Raw genomic sequence first — 17,167 nt, forward strand, 5'->3', positions numbered from 1 at the left:
ACAGGCTCATATTTGCATATATCTGCATATTCCTTTGCCGGCCCATCCACTCAACCTCGGGCCATTTTCAGGTCTGAAAGTCAGAACTGCTTTGCTGTGGGCCTCTAAGGCTGCTTTCTCATTCCATCTCCTTTCCTGCCTCGCCCCCCTCCCACCCCAGCTGCAGGCAGATCTCTAAGGCGCAGAAAGGGGAAGGGGATAAGATGGCACAAAGCGGCCCACCCAGGAACCCAGACCTTCTGAGCTGGCAGAATGCAGGTTGGCTCCCAGCTGGTCGTTATTGAGAGGCAGAGGGACAGGCTCTCCTACAGGGGAGCTGAGGGTCCTGCCCACCGGAAGCTGCAGTGTACAACCACATCAGGGCTTGTCCAAGGACCCCCTGTGTGCCCCTGCCCCATCTGGTTCTGCCCCTTCACTGCCCGGATCTTACCAGACGCCACTGACACAGCGAGTAGATAAGGCTCGAGGCGCGATGGTGGAGCCCTGCTGCATGAAGCCCCCGACCGGAAACCAGAGGCTGTTGCCAAGGGAGTACTGGTTCACCAGGAGGTTGCACTGGCCCTGGGCACACGAGTGGGGGCTGTACCACTCATAAGGGGTCAACCTGTGGGAGAGAAAGAACAGCTAGCAGTGCCGTGGAGAGTGGGCGTGGAAGAAAGTGTGCCAGGAAGAGCTGGCGGTGGGGTGGGGTGGGGTGGGGTGGGGGCTCTCCTTTCTACTTTCTAGCCTCATGTCTGTACACAGTCACTGGCCTTGTGACCTTGGGCGAGCCACTTCCTCTTGCTGGACTTGCAGTTTTCCAACCAAAAAATGAGGAGGTTAGACTATGATGGCAGTTTTCAAACCTCTTCAATAGTAGAAACTTTTTTTTTTTTTTTTACCTTTTCAGAATAAGTTCTGATGTGGAACTCTAATGTACACAACAGATGCAAACGGAGCCCACGGCTGGAAGCTGGGAGTGCGCAGCAGGTGGGAGGCTGGGAAGTTGATTGTCCTGACACCCCAGTCCCTTTAGGTAGTCACAGAGGAATCCTAGGGCCCACGGAGCCAGTCTGAAAACTCTCACCCTATAGCAGTGATTCTCAAACATTAACCAGCATCAGCATCACCAAGAAGACTGGTTAAAACATAGACTGCCGGGCCCCACCCTCAAAATGTCTGATTCAGTAAGTCTGGCTGAGGCTTGAGAATCTGCAAGTTCCTAGGTGATGTTGATACCACTGATCCAAGGGCCACATTTTGAGAAACTGGCCTGGACGGTCCCTCGGGCCATGGTTCTCTGTCCTGCCTGTGTTTTGGACTCACCTGAGAAATTATAAAAGCTGCCAATGATTATAATCCCGCTCCCAGAGGTTCTGGTTTAATTTATCCAGGTAGAACCTGGGCATCAGTATTTTTAGGACTCCCCAGGTGAATACAATGAGCACACAGGGTTGAGAAGGGCCCCTCTGAGCTCTCTGCCTCCTGGGAAGTGAGCAGCACCCCCTGCCACTGTACTTCTCAGCCTCCTGCTGGCCTTCCTGAATAACACCTCTGATGTCTAGAATCCCCGTTCTTCCTGCAGACAGACACATTCCCTCTGTTCAACAGCCCCAGCCTGTCTGCCACGTAAAGCCTTCCAGCTTGGGGGGCGGGGATGTTGGGGGGAAAAGCCTCCAGCTTCCATGAGAGAACTGCAGAGGGGTGTGTGCCGGCAGGGCGGGGCTGCGTATTCACAGGGTGTTATCTTACCCACCTCCCCGTGCCTTCATTCAGCCTAATCTTCACTGGGTGTCTTACAGCGCTGGCCCCCTTCCCATCACTGCTGATTGTTTCTGGATTCGCTGCCAGTGTGTCATCACTGGCCCCCTGTCCTGGACGGGCCCCTTCCCCCGGTAGCCTGTGGAGCTGGCCTGCACTCACCCTTGGTGGATCCCAAACCTGTGGGCCCTTCCTCTGCGGCAAGCTTCCCACGTTCAGATTCCCAGGCCCATCCCTTAGAGACTCTGAGAAGATTAGACCTGGAAATCCAAATGTTCAAACGTTCCCTGAGTGACTCTGGAATCTGCTGGCTTGGGAATAGCTGCCTGAGATCAGCAGTTTTCAAGTACTTTTTTTCCTTCTAAAAGCTTCCCCAGAAGTACAATATATAAGAGATAAAAGTGGAGCTGGTCAGAATGAGGACAGCTGGAGAGGCCCAGAGCTGACTGCCCAGCCTCTTCATGGAGCCTGTTTGAAAACCACTACTAAGGTCAGGTCATCCTTGGCTCAGATATTATGCATACATTATTATATATATTTGATATGTAATATACGATAATATATGTAAAATATGTGTGCATACACACACGCGTGCATGGGCTATATGATCAGATCTTGAATACTTTTTTGGTTAATTTTCTTGTTAATTTTGGATCCTAGGGGGTGGTGTGTGCATGTGTAGGAGGGAAGAAAGAGGGGCGGTTCAGCCCCTGGGGCTGGTTGAGAAGTTCAGGCTCTGGTGGGCATGGTGAAGCAGGCGTGTGGGTATGCTAGATACAGGGAGGGGTCAATCGAAGGGCCAACAGTAAATTCAGGAGCAGCAAAGCCGGCTTCCGGTGGGCACTTTCTGAAAGGAGCAGACAGCGCAGTCACCTGGAGAGGGGAGGTGTCAGACAGCAGGCCTGTTCCCACACCACTTGCCTGTTGTCACTGACAATAGACACGGTGGCGATGACTGCAGGCCCCGGGGATGGGTGGCATCTGGACAGCACACACAGCAGTCTTTGAAGACCACCAGGTTGTATATAAGGTCTTTCTCTGTTAGGCCCAGATGACTTCCTGAATGGGGCTTTACTCTCCACTGGAAGAAGCCCAGACTGGGTGACACAACACCCCGCAGGCAGACTGGGAACTGCTCCAGGGTTAGGCACCCTGTGTCCCTTGGGGCCCTGTTTTCTAACTGGAGAAAGCACACACTCCCCTGGGGCCAAGGAAGAGACCTGCTCTCAGGGAAACCTCCCCCCACAGAGGAGGAACATACACTACATAGTCATCTGGCCGTGTCACTGTGGCCCCAGGCCAGGAGGCTGCTGACCAGACAGCTGGAACAGAGTCTAGCCGCCATTCTGAGCAGGTCTCTAACCCCACATTCAGCACTCCTGTCCCCCAGCATGCTGAGCTGAGCCCTTCGCAAGGAGCAGGAATCCGAGGCTGTGGCTGATGAGCCACGACACCTGTTCCGCTTCTGGATAGTAAGTTGTCTCCTGAAGCCAGGCCGGCCCAATGGCCCTTAGCCCAGGACAGAACAGCCCTCTCTGTGCACATCCCAGGGTGGCCTCAGCCATGGGAGGCTCCTTGAGTTTTCCTTTAGGCCAAGGGGGAGTCTTGGGCGTATAGGGAGAGGGGTGAGGGCTTATTCTTCCCATTCCTTGATCTGGACCATTTGTCTTAACACAACTTGCAAATGCCTCTCTCCATCCTGCCTTCCTGCTGTCTGCCCCCATCATGGTTTCCATTCAACAAGGCAGCTGTGTTTTCACCAGCAGCTCTGGCTGGGGAAGGGCCAGGCCCTGCCACCTCGGCCTCTGGTCCCCCATTCTCGTTTCTTACCATTCAGCACTCTGCGGCAGAGCCTGGCAAAGACGGATGCCAGAGCGGTTGGATGCAGAGTGCTTACTCAGAGTAATCTTCTTGCCCTTCCGCCTCCTCCCCTCCTTTCTCCCAATGCTCCTATATAAGCAGGAGGCTGGAGACTGGGGAGGGGGAGGGGAAGCGGGAGGGGTGCATAAACAAATTCGGACAAGCTCACCTGCTGGCATTGTGCACGGCAGGGAGTGTGTGTGTACATGGATCGTGCGAGGTCGACAACTGGGCAGAGAGTGGTTCAGGTTCTGACTCTCCCCCCCTCCCTCTAGTTTGGCACTGAGGCCGGCTCCCTCTCCCCACCCCTCGCAGCCAGTTCCCAGAGGTGGACACAAGGTGGCAGTGTGAGGAAAGGGACGGGGAGAAGAGTGTACCGAGCCACTAGGAAGAGGATGCAACTGACGGCCAGGTAGGCAAGAAGCATGAAGAGCCAGACGCCCGGAGAAAATGGGTCCAGGAAGGAGAAATAGCCGGGTTTGCGTCCCTGGAAATGGAGACAAAAACAAGATTCACTGTACACGTTCAGTCAGAGTGGCTCTTGGACGAGGCAGGGGAGGACAGTGGGGCGGTGAGCGCTGGTCTGGCCCCGGTTGGCACCTGTCATGCATTCTGGCCGGCTGGTTTGAACGACACTGGCAGTGAAAGTGTAGAGGAGCTGCTCCGAAACACCTCCCAGCCCCAATCTCAGCCCAGGCCACTCCCCTCCTGGGGTGAAGCTGGCTTTGAGCAAGGACAGCCCGCAGCGCCCCTTGCCTACTGCTCCGTGTCCTCCAGCGGCAGCGCGCGTGGCCCCAGCAGCGGCTCCGAGCTGTCGGGTCGGCGCCGCTGGAGCAGGACGGCAGCACCCCCTCGGACACTCACGCCATTCTAGTGAGGACGCCGTACTGCAGGCGTCCTTGGTTTTCCCTTTGCGGGGCGGTCCCGTGTAAGCCTCAAACCCGTGCTGTGAGGTACTGATTATTGTTTTCATTTTTTAGAGAAGACGCCAGGGACCAGGATTGTCGAGAGATGTAGCCAGATCGCCCAGCTAGGACGGAAAGAGCTGGGACTCACAGGCCTGTTTTCTGGCACGAAGCCCAGGGCTGGGACTGTGGTGCTGTGGGGAAGACAGGGTTTGTCCCCAGCCCCAGGAGGTGCTTGGCCAGAGGCATGGAGTCAAAGGCTGGAGCCCTCAGGGAAAGCTCAGGACAGTGAGAGGGAGTGTGGAGGCTGGAGTCCAGTAATCCGCCGCCAGTCTTTGGCTGTGAGGTCCTGGGCCTGTCCACAGCCCTCTCCAGCCTGGCCGGAGCTGGACCAGACCAAAGGGGACATACGCGTGGCTGACAGACCACATGCAGCCTGCAAACAACTTGTTTGTTTACCCTGCAGTGGTTCCTCATTTTGATTAGTTGCCAACACGAAAGGATCGGAAATTTTCATTTAAAAATCCAGATGTCTGGCTTTTTTGTTTGTTTTAAATGCATCCATCTGGTAACACTGGGCCTGTACTCTTAACTGGCTGGAGCCGAGTGGTGGTGCTCGCTCTGGGCGGGGCCCGCTCCTTCCGGTTCCCACGGCTACCGTGGTCTCACACCAGGCTGGCTGCTTCCACTGACTATGAAACCACTGGACGAGGGGTTCTAAATTAAAAATAATATTATTTTATGATTCCAGAAATCGAAGAAGTCCATTGATAGGAAAGAAAATCAGGGGTTCTATGAACAGGTAAACTTCTAAGTTCAAGATTATATCAGTCATGGCACAAGCTACTGTCAATATTAAGGTATATCATTTTTTAAGACGGAGACAGACAAATACCATATGATTTCACTTAACACGAGAATCTAAAGGACAAACCTGACAAACAAAAAACAGAAACAGAGTCACAGATACAGAGAACAGACATGGCTGTTGTTGGGAGGAGCGATGGGGGCGAGGAGGAAAAGGTGAAGGGATTGGGAAGCACTGACTGGCAGTTACAAACCAGGGACGGGTGTCAAGGACAGCAGAGGGAACACAGTCAGTGACACTGTAGTAACTACGAATGGTGCCAGGTGGGTTCCTGAAATATCAAAGGAAACACTTTGTGAAGTACACAATTGGTCACGATGCTGTACGCCTGAAAATAGTACAAAATAATATTGAATGTAAATTGTAATTGAAAAAACAAACCCCAAAGAAGGTTGAACAAATGTCCAGTTATATTTGAGAAAGATCTGTCATTTTTACACTGGGGTTCATTTTCACGACGGGGCCGGCCATGTCTCCATCATCATGCTGAGAGCCAACGGCAGACAGAGGAAGACAGAGTCCAGCGGGCACAGGAGCTGACCGTGCCTGCACCCCTGCTTGGGCCACCGCCTGGGCCCTCCTCTACCCCGGCCTTTCTCTGGGCAAACATACGTGACGTCTACGTGCCTGTCAGTCCCGATTACTTTACTCTCAATTGAGACCTATCTACGAAAATATCTTTCATTGTTGCTTTCTGAATCTGAAACCCCATTACATGCTCAATGTCAGAAATCTATACCTGATTATATCACAGCGAGTGAAACAGAGGAAAACGACAGCGCTGTTTAGAGCCGCCGTATTTGGTTATGGGTGATAAGGAGTGATGCACAGCCATGGGAAAAATTCCTAGAGACTCAGGTTATAACACACAGAACATCCCACAAATAAGAACGATCAAGATATAAACACCGCTCCGCTAAAAACAGATCAGTCACACTGGCAAGACAACATCTGATTCCACTTGTGATTGACTGACGCCAACCAGAGAGCAAAGAATGGGCAGTCATTTGAGATTTGGGTCTGAGCTCACACAGGCTTGGCTTGGGCACAGCCCAAGCAGTTTCTGGGGTGCCAAAGAGAAGGATGTTACTTGCGAGGCTCTGAAGGACGACCATTTTTTTTTCCTATGGGGATGTTTTAGATTGCTTCCTTCCTGAGACATTGAGTTACTGGTGTTTGGAGCAAATCAGATGTCACATGCCATAGGCATTTCTTCCAAATAATAGATTGTCCTGAACCCAAAAGATAGATGATGGTGACACTTTTCTTCTGAAGAGCCCAAAGTGCCACACGATGTTCTCTGGATTTCAGTACCCAGGTCTCCATATTGACCGATGGAAGAGCCCAGAGTGGGTGTTGACCCGGAGAGGTTAAGTGCCTGGCTGAAATCACTGGTGGTGGCTTCAGTGTCCCTGGTGCTCCTCTGGCAGGCTGTGCCATGGGTGCCACGTTGTCCGCCATTCAAATGGCAGCTGTACCACATCTCCTTTTCATCTTGGCAACTTGCTCCAATAATGTCCCTAACTGATTCTACACCTTCTCCCAATGCCAGCAGGGTCCCAACCTACTCCATCTCATCCCCTTAAAGTACTCTTAAACATTATGTACTTATTTCTAGCCATCATTATTTCTTGTGACTCTGTTGTATCTGTAGGCATTTATACTGATTAGTACACCTCTCTGTTGACTGCAAGTTGGGACGGCTCCTTCTGATAAAGGTAGATGACTGGTTATAGATAGTCAGTGCCCTGAATCTTTAGGATAGGTCAAGCCCCGCAGGTGGGATTAAGAATTAGATGGCACCAGAATTAGAACTACTTCCCTTGATGGTTTACTGTGCTTCAGACTGAGCACATGAGAGCCAGCATCCTTGATGCCGCTGTCTGATGGTGGCAGGGACCCAAAGGGCTGGTCCCCACTGGCCAATCCCAGCATGGTGAGGTTCTTGAACGCTAGCAGTGGAGCTGCCCATGGACTATGAAGTGGTACTGATCTCCCTTTGTACGTAGAAAATTCCTCTTATCCTTAAAAAATATAAATATATTAATTCACCGATACTTCATTCTATGTGTACTGGAAGAAATGACATTCTAGTAAGAACGCAACTGCTTCCCCCGAGTCTGGAGCCAAATGCATAAGAGGCGGGTAACGCAGGACAAGCAGCGACTGGATGGAACACGGGCTCTGGAGCCGGACTGCCCAGCACTGAATCCTGGCTTTACCACTTACAAACTGTGCAACACTGGCCACGTTACTCAACTTCCCTGGGCCTCTGTTTCCTTTTGTACATGGGGATAGTAATAAAACCTACCCCGTGGGGTTGTTTTGGGAAGTCAATGACACATAGGAAGGGCTACATATGTTTGTGTGCCCCCTCTGTCTAATGGTAATTAGGAATGAACAGGGAGGAGGGAGGTGGTGTGTGACAAGGAAGGAAACCTATTTTAAGTTGATGCTCCCTCAATGGACAAGAAATACTATTTTCTATCCTGCAGTGACAGATGCTGAAGATGCTTAGGGAGAATGCCATCTGGTTACAGTCATTTTCCACAACTCCTGGAGTTTCTGTGGGTTATAACATATGAATCATAGGATTCCCCAGGGCTCCCCAGGGAAGCCATCAGGGCAAAAGCAGGCTCTCTTCTGGAAGGATGGCTCTTAGAAGCCAGCGATTCCCACCTGTGAAACTCAGTCTTCCCTCCGCCTTTCCAGACAGAGAGAGTGGGTCAAATGTGTTTGCAACGGGTTCTCTTGCGCTTGTGTAAGGGCTGTGCACCCTACTCACCATTTCCCTACATCCAGTTTTCTTCCTTCCCTATCCTCCAGCCCTCCCCAGTAGAGCCAATGACAAAGGCTTGACACCTTCTCCACGTGGCTTTGCCCTTTGGAACTAAAGGGCAATTTACAGAGAAGTACCCTTCAATTCCCAGCAGTGGTCAGTGGTCAATAAAACACTCTTGAGTAAGACAACAGTCTCCATTACTCCTTCTGGGAGAGGCAGAAGAACATGATTTCTTCTTGTCTCAACCCGGGAACCCATGGATGGTCTCCCGCGGTATGTCTGCCGTGAATTGTCTTGATGATATTTTGAGTTAGCATACACTACTCACTTCTGACTTCAAAAAGGAAAAAATAACAGTAAGCAATTAAGTCCTCGTCCATAAAACACCCAGATGGGTTTGTTGTCTATATATAATCCAGATGCAGCGTATCTATTTTCACTCTGTTTGTTGGAAATCTGCTGTGAGGAGACCTAAATTCAAACCCTGGCACGGACCTTGTCTCGCTGAACGATCCCAGGCAAACCACTCAACTTCTCCGGGTGCTATTTTTCTTTTCCATAGAATAAATATAACATCACAATCAACATGAAGGGGGAATGTGCGAATTACTAAACTAATGTTGACAAAATGCTTTCAGCTTGAGAGAAGCACTCAACAAATAATCAATATTAAAATGATTCAGGAAGCCATATCTCCACCATAAGGCTATCATGTTCCTTAGTTGTAAGGACTAAATCTCTATTCATTTTCTGTTTTCTTGTAGCAGAATATTAAGCAATACTAGAAATGAACCACTGGTTTACTTCACATTGGTCTCCATTTTCCTCCACAGTCTTTCTGAAATGCAACCAGACCTTCTTGAGAAAGAGGTAATACATCCAGCAAAAATGCCGGGCACTTAATTTAATGTTGGCATTAATGTCTTTCTCATTTTTAATCACTGTTTTTGTTTGTTTGTTTACTTTTCCTAAAAGGGTTAACTCTAGCCAATAGCTGAGAAGAGAAAAAGAAGAGAATGTGAACCTTTTCCATTTGTTAATCAAAGACAGAACCAGACATTAAAGAGGAAGAATAGTAAACTCACATTCTAAAGGGAGTCTTTAATGCTCTGACTGGTTTGGGACCTGATATGGGGTCCTAGAGAGTATCCTTAGAATAGAAAAGATCTTGAAAGATCACTTAATACATGGCCTTGACACAGAGAAATACACCGACTATACCATACAGATAGGAAGTCGGGAGCATATGGATTTGGAGACAGAAAATTTGGGTGCAGTGTGACCTCCACCATTGCACTCCTTTCCTCGCTTCCATTGCACCACTAGCCACGGCCAGCCTCAGAAGCCACTCATGTAAAATGGGACTCATACTGCCTGCCTTGGGGCATTGCTGCATTGAGCCAGAGGCCATATGCAAAAGTGCTTCATAAATAAGGAGCCACCTGACAGATGCCAGTCAACATGCTACTATTCCGGACACACACCCAACCGCCTTGAATAGGTCAATGCTGACTTTTTTAAACATGATTATCCATTTGGGGATCATATGAGGCAAATTTTGACTGCTAGTTTGGTTTCCAGCACACTCAGATGGTGCCTTGCTACAATGGTCAGGGTGTGCTTGAGGAATACAAACCTACTCTAATATTAGTTTGAGCACAACATCATTAGGCAAATTGCTGTTGCAGAAAAAAAGAGAGAGAAAACTAAATTATATACTCCAATGTCAAATACAAATGTCTTTTGTGTTTCTATGCACTTCTCCCCTCAATTCACACAGCTATTTGAGAGTTTATGCGATGCACCAGTACCATAAAGTCCCGGACTGCAAAACATCCTGGAGGTTTTACTGCTATATGAAATGCTCAACTTCTCGATAAGAAGACATAAGTTTGTATGCCAAAGACATCAAAAAAGTCTTGAACCTCAGCTATCTTGTCATTTGACTTCCATATTTGGAGTACTGAGGATGCCCCAGATTCTAAAGGCTGGGTTCTCTGTGTCTCCGCCCAGGGACTCCGCTGCCTTCTCACATGGGTGTACAGTGTGTGGCCTTATGTAGGCATCAGACAGAGCAAGGGCAGTGAGTTCAGATGGCAGGCATGACCAGGCCTGAGCAGAAGACGCATGTGGGCTGCCTGCAACACTTGTCCCCCACCCCTTTTCGTTCTCAAGATTAATGTGGTAAAGTCCAGAAAAAAATTTATTTAGGTCACGAATCTTAACAAAAATCAAGCTCGTGGAGCTCAGAGCTGCCCAACCATGAGCCACAAAGGAAAGTGGCATTCACTGTCCACAGGCTCACAGGGCACCTACCTCCTTCTCTTCCTTTCTTCCTTAGTTACCAAGTACACAGTGCACGTTGGAATGACCACATTTTCCATACCAAAAGTCATACCATAAAAATGCACGGTCTCACAAGAGGGCACTTTTTCCTCAATGCATCTCCCACTAGGATTTATATATATATATAGAGAGAGAACCAAATAAAGAGATAATGCAACATATAAATGCTGTTATAGAGGTATAGCAGAGGGTAGAAGCTTAGAGAAAAAAGCAATCAACTCCATCTAGTGGAGTCACATTGAAGAGCAGGTGCCATTTGAACTGGGTATTAAAAACTAAGGAAGAGTTTGTTAGATGGTTGAGAGACAAGAAGATGAGTATGAACCTAGAGAAGGAGGCAGGAGAGACTGACAGGATAAAAACACACTCAGCACTGTGGGGTGAAGGGACCCACAGGGGAAGAACTAGAAACAAGACAGGAGAGATGGTCTTCATTCTCCATGCTAAGCAGGCTGTACCTTTTCTTGTAAGTGATGGGTAGCCAGTGAATGATTTTAAGTAAAAGGCTGAAATGATGACATTTGTAAAAATAAATAAATAAAAATTTAAACACAACTCTCAAGCTGCAGTATGAATAGAAGATGGACTGCAGTGGGGAGCAATTCACATACATTTATTATATAAATATCACAGCTGCATTGTGCATGTGTCAAGTACTGTCATTATGTATTATGTATGTATTATATATATATGTATCCACTTTAAATTTGCATGACAATCTATTTACAAATGAAGAAACGTGAGAAACATGTGACATGCAGTTAGTAAGTGTCAGATTTGGGAATAAACCCAGGCAGTCTGACTCCTGAGTCCATGATTTTCATTCTAGCACTTCTTCATGCACGCTCATGACGGTGGCCCTCTGCTGGGGACACAGGAATGAGGAAGAAACGCTCTGTCCTCAAGGAGGATGCAGACCACTGGAATGCCAGCAGTTCAGGTTAGAGAGAAAAACCTGGACCAAGGCAGATGGAGTAGGGACAGTATAGGGGTGGGCAAAGTAGGTTTTCAGTTGTGAATACATGAAACACAGTGTTTATTCTTTTTTGTGTAATAATCATAATCTGATCTCTTTTTCCATATGAACAACTGTAAACCTACTTTTGCCATTTAGGAGGGAGTTGACCCACTGAACATGTGAAATAATAAAAGTGAAGGGCAGATTAGGTAACTGGATGCAGGGGCCATGATCCGATATGGGGCAGAAGGGAGGAAGGAGAAATGTACCGAATGCAGTGGGGACACTGTTTGAGGTGCCTGAGCGACACTCAGGTGGACATGTCTAGCAATGTGTTAGAAATAGGCTACCAGAACCCAGGGAAGCAGCCCAGGTTCGATGTGCAGGTTTGGGGGTGGGTGAGATTACCCAGACAGGGAGTAAGTAGAGTGAAAACAACAAAGGGCCACAGACAATTGAGAGAGAGAGAGAGAGAGAGAGAGCCAGCATAAATAATGATGGAGAAGGCAATAATCAGAGAGGCAGGAGTAACAGCAGAAGAAAACAATGATTTAAATTCTAGGAACAGAGCGTTTTTAAAAGTGGGAGGGGTCAAGAGTAACAAACACCAAAGCCAGAGTCCCTAGCCAGCCTCTGAGTGGCAGGAAGAGTATAAGTGGAAAAAAGAGAAAAACATTCTTCTGATTTGGGTCCTTATTTCTACCTGAACACAGAGTTTCTACTCCAAGCCTGGGAAGAAGGAAAGTATCCCATAATACACTCTTGATGATCCACATGCATGAAAAAGCCTAGAAAATCTTAGATTGCTGGAAATTCACAAATGGTTTCTGGTTATCTTTAGACTTCAGAGACATACCTGTCATCCCTTATTATTTTGGAGGGTTTTGCAGTAAATCTTCACTAGGCATTTACACCTGGGGATTATTTTTACTTTTGCACATAGGTTTGGTTGCTTTTTGCTAATAATCACTCATGACATAGGTGACCTCATAGACACAAGACTAAGAAATTCTGGGTCCTTAACGATTACAAATAAAATTAGTTATGTTGTTGCTCACAGATAAATGTCATCTGGAGAAAACTCACAAGATAATGAACACCCAGTATTCGACTTCTAATTTCATTAACTTAACACTATTGTATTAGGACAGCTTTTCTTTGTAACTGTGTCTTTAGGCGCTTGTGGTGGACTCTGCCAGGTAATCCTTTGGCATTAGCTCTTCTTGCTGATGCCTCTTTGGCTTAAGATGCAGCAGAGTACATCTCCAACCTGTTCTCACCAGGTCCCACTGGGTTAGGTGGTTCAGAGTTGTTCTCTCTCTGGCTGACTTCCGTGTGCCTTCTAAGCAAACTGCCTTGCACACAGAAAAATGCACTCAGTGAATATTTGTTGACTAAATGCAAAAACTGTCAGTTCTGCTTCGTGTGAGCTGTTCGTGCCAGCACTCCATTTTGACCTAGCTTAGCCCCTGTTAGAAATCAACCTGAGTGGCTGGTGTGGCACGCTCATGCCTCTGTATGGAGGCTAGAAGAGGGGAGCAATCCTGACCAGACAGGGAAACTATGTCAGCTAGGGTTCTCCAGAGAAAAAGAAGCAGAAGGGTGTGTGTGTGCATGCGTGTGCACGCATGTGTATAAAGAGATTTAAGGAATTAGCTTATGTGATTGTGGTTGCTGGTAAATCCAATCTGTGTGGTAAGCTAGCAGGCTAGAGGCTTGGGCAGCTTTTCCTTTTCTTTTTCTTTCCTTTTCCAAGTGAGAGGAGGGGAGATAGAGAAACAGACTCCTGCATGCACCCCAACCAGGATCCACCCAACAACCCCCATCCGGGGCCAATGCTCTGCCCATTTGGGGCCATGCTTGCAATCGAGCTATTTTTAGTGCCTGAGGCAGAGGCTACATGGAGCCATCCTCAGGGCCTGAGGCCGATGTGCTCAAAGCAATCGAACCATGGCTGTGGGAAGTAAAGAAAGAGAGAGGGTGAAAGGGGAGGGGGAGTGGTGGAGAAACAGATGGTTGCTTTTCCCATGTGTCCTGACCGGAATCAAACCCAGGACCTACACATGCTGGGTGGGCACTCTACTATTGAACCAAGCGGGCAGGGCCTTGGGCATCTTTTCCATGTGATTGTCTTGAGGCAGAATTCCTTCTCTTTCAGGAGGCCTGCTTTTGCTCCAAAGGAGTTCAACCGATTCGACAATGCCACCCACATTATCAAGGTAATCTCCTTGACCTACTTTTTATCTTTTTGGATAAAGAGATGAGAGGAAGGTTCTCCCAGCTTAGTAGGAAATCTCGGTAAAGTAAACTGAGTGCTGGCCATGCAGTGCCTGCCCGCTTCGTGTCTGAGGCGCAGTCAGGGCTCCTCTCCCGTGCCCCACCCCCACCAGCCAGTGTACTTCGATGTCATGTCCCTCCTTTGCTGTCCATTCACCTGCTATCACAAACTCATTTGATACCCATTCTAGTCAACCTAACCAGGGACAGCCTTTTTTTTAAAGTATACAGAAGAGGGGACATGCCAGGGACAAATGACATTAAGTTACCTCCTCTTTAGTCAACAGTACAGATAACGGAAGGAGGCTGTATTCCCTCACCAGACACACAGCTCAGAGTGAACAGAGATGGGATTAAGTCAGTGACGTCTTGGAGAATGCTAGGATGACTTATCTGTGCTGTGGGCCTTGTCCCTTAGGAGGAAGCAGAGTGACCCACAGGGCCAATCACCCACCCAGCCACTATGCACCAAGGGTTGGACAGTCACTCTTGGCCATCGCTATTCAATGAGGCAGAAGGAATTCTGACAGGAAAGCCGACAAGTGTGACTTTCCCATCCTTCCCGTTTGCAAATCCATGCAGCTGGTGGGGGAAAATAACAGCCCAGCACATTTGCTTCGAAGTCTTGAAATCTAAATATTTCCACAACTCATTCTTTATTACCATATAACTTGGTGTTTGCATGCAAAAAAGATTAATGACATACGTGCTTACCATATGAACTCGGTAAAGAATGCTAATTCCCAGGGTCATGAATGGCTTCGAGAAATCAATCACCTTCTCCCGCTCTGCAGTAATGGTGAGGCCCGCCACGGCCAGATCTGCCTTCTGAAAGGGACAGAGAAAAAGCCCATCAGTGGGGTGGCCACAGGAGATGGGGGCACCAGGACTTGTGACCAGAGGCCATTGCTACTGGGGAGATGTTACTCTGCTCTGGCTTCAGTGCAGTGGGAGTGACTCTAAGCAGTGACAGCATATCCAAGTCCTGAATGACCACTATGTTCATTTGAGGTTAGCCCCCTCACAATACTAAGTCAGTAAAAAAGCAGGAGGGATCACCATGGACTGTTCAGGGACAGACTCAAATGCCTTAGAGTAGGGGTTTCAATGGGAAAAACTGGTAGGTAGGTTTCCTGGATTCTCAACATTGAGTAGTGTTTTTATTCAACTTATTATTTGTTGAATAAAAATTCACTGAGCTAAGTCAACCACAAGGCCCAGCAGGGCAATACTAGCACCGTGTGCGGCTGATAAAAGATCGGCAGCCCGGCCCTGGCCAGATTTTGGGAGGAGGAAGAGGCAAAAAGAAAATTGGTTGGAATAAAGACATTGAAGAAAATGTTAGAAAAACCAACACTGATAAGAGGTACACACAGCATCCAGTCCTTTATCTGATTATTTTTAAAAATATATAAGTTGTCCAAATCGATTAACCAAAGTCCACAACTTATCTTCAAGTTTCCTTCCCTATACTCAGCTTTTCTCCACAGAGGCACACTTTCGATTGAAACTCAGAAATCTTTTCACAAGTGTATCCATGTTGGCCACCAATGACACCATGGTCACACAATTCCATGCAGAGACAAAGCTGGAAATGAATAGCATCCCAGAAGGACCCTCTCCTGGGACACATGCAGAATGACAGGGACCCGGGGAGAGTGTTTGCCCCCAAGTGTGACTGGGCATTTTTGTCTGTTCACAAGTAGACACATCCCCAAATGGGGCCAAACAGAAAAGCTGCCTCGTGTGGACACTGCCAATCATTGCCACCAACCTGTCCTTATTTCCTTTGTCTCTAGTCAACAGTAAGTTGGGGGTAGAGAAGTCAGGGATCAGACTGAAAAGGAAAGTGACAAGCTGAAAGAAACTGTGGAGGTTTTGTGGTTGTTTCTTATGTTGAACTGACTGGGTATAGAACAGTAATCATCTACTTTGGCTTTAATGCGCCCCAGGGTATCAGCAACAACCTTGTGGGATCAGGTTATTCCAAAAAACATGTGTTCACTTTAGTTTAAAAAAGGCATTATGCAATAAAGCAGTCTTAGATGAGGAGATAATGTGCCTTGGAGCCCAACTAACAATGGAAGGGGGCTAGAAGTATAAAAATGCTAGCAATCACCGGCGTGGGTAGCTGAGGGACGTGTGGGCACAATGACAGCTCATCCAAGCCCTCCCACTCCCTGGTCACTTGCACCATGCTCTCCAGTGGAAAGGGCAGGACACAGGACATCGGAAGACCCGGCTCTCCTCACAGCTGGGCCATAGACTCCCTGAGACCTTGGGCAAGTTATTCCACTCTCTGGGCCTCCGCTCCCTCCACGGTAAAAGGCCAGGGCTCAGCCAGATGCTCTGTAAGCTCTTTCCAGCTCTAAAATCCCACGCTTTCACTTTTCCTGGCTTGAAGAAGTAGAACTTAGTTTTAATTGGCCTCTGTTTTGCTCAAGAGGATGGCGGCGATCAGCAGAATCGAGTGTTGGAGGAGAGCGAGCCCTGAGGAGGAAACTGTCAGGCTAAGGGCAGCAGCTAACGGGGACCCCAGGCAGGGAGATTTTCAGTTAGGGAAGGGAAGCCAATAAGGTCAGGAGGTGCTAAACCTTCTGGAGGGAGCAGGTCTGGTAGTGTATCCCTAGGGGGCTGGGAAACCGGAAAGAAAAGAAGAGCCAGAGAAGAAAAAGGAGGAGGACCCGTAAAGGGAACCTGGCCTGGCTCCGTATGTGTCACAATGTTCCTGGTGCGTCATGTGCTGTGTGTGTGCTGTGTGTATGTATGTGTGTGCTGTATGTATATGTGTGCTGTATGTATGTGTGTGCTGTGTGTATGTGTGTGCTGTATATATGTGTGTGAATGTGTGTATGTGTGTGCTGTGTGTGTTGTATGCATGTGTGTGTATGTGTGTGTGCTGTATATGTGTGCGCATGTGTATGTGTGTGCATTTGCGTGCTATATGTATGTGTGTGTATGTGTGTGTGCTCTGTGTGTGCTGTATGTGTGTATGTGTGTATGTGTGCTGTGTGTGTATGTGTGTGCTGTATGTATGTGCGTGCATGTGTGTGTATGTCTGTGTATGTGTGTGCTGTATATATGTGTATGTGCATGTGTGTGCTGTGTATGTGCTGTATGTATGTGTGTGCATGTGTGTGCATGTGCTGTGCTCTGTGTGTGCTGTATGCATGTGTGTGCATGTTTATGTGTGTGCTGTGCTGTGTGCATGTGTGTGTGCATGTGTATTTATGTGTGTGTGCTGTATGTATGTGTGCCGTGTGTGAGCGTGAGTGTGTGTGTAGTGTGTGTGGTGTGTGTGTGTGTGTGTGTGTGTGTGTGTGTGCACTCGTGTGTGCACCTATACGGGTGTCAAGTACAATCAATTCCTTTGAGACAAAGACCTCTCTCCTTACTTTTGATTGGAAGTGTGCTTTGCAGAGCTTCCTGTT

The 17,167-nt window shown here is 48.2% G+C and overlaps 1 protein-coding gene across 1 annotated transcript in view; it reads right to left on the reverse strand.

Moving 5' to 3' along the window:
• GRIK4 (glutamate ionotropic receptor kainate type subunit 4) overlaps positions 1-17,167 on the reverse strand; it is a 375,204-nt gene that overhangs the window by 35,873 nt on the left and 322,164 nt on the right. Inside the window, exons 13-15 of the mRNA XM_066365318.1 lie at positions 14,451-14,564; positions 3,978-4,087; positions 431-604 (exon numbers count right to left, since the gene is read on the reverse strand). Coding sequence (XP_066221415.1) covers positions 431-604; positions 3,978-4,087; positions 14,451-14,564 — 398 coding nt within the window. The remainder of the gene's footprint in view (positions 1-430; positions 605-3,977; positions 4,088-14,450; positions 14,565-17,167) is intronic.

This window comes from Saccopteryx leptura, chromosome 2, assembly GCF_036850995.1.
Source record: "Saccopteryx leptura isolate mSacLep1 chromosome 2, mSacLep1_pri_phased_curated, whole genome shotgun sequence".
In the NCBI taxonomy this organism is placed as follows: domain Eukaryota; kingdom Metazoa; phylum Chordata; class Mammalia; order Chiroptera; family Emballonuridae; genus Saccopteryx; species Saccopteryx leptura.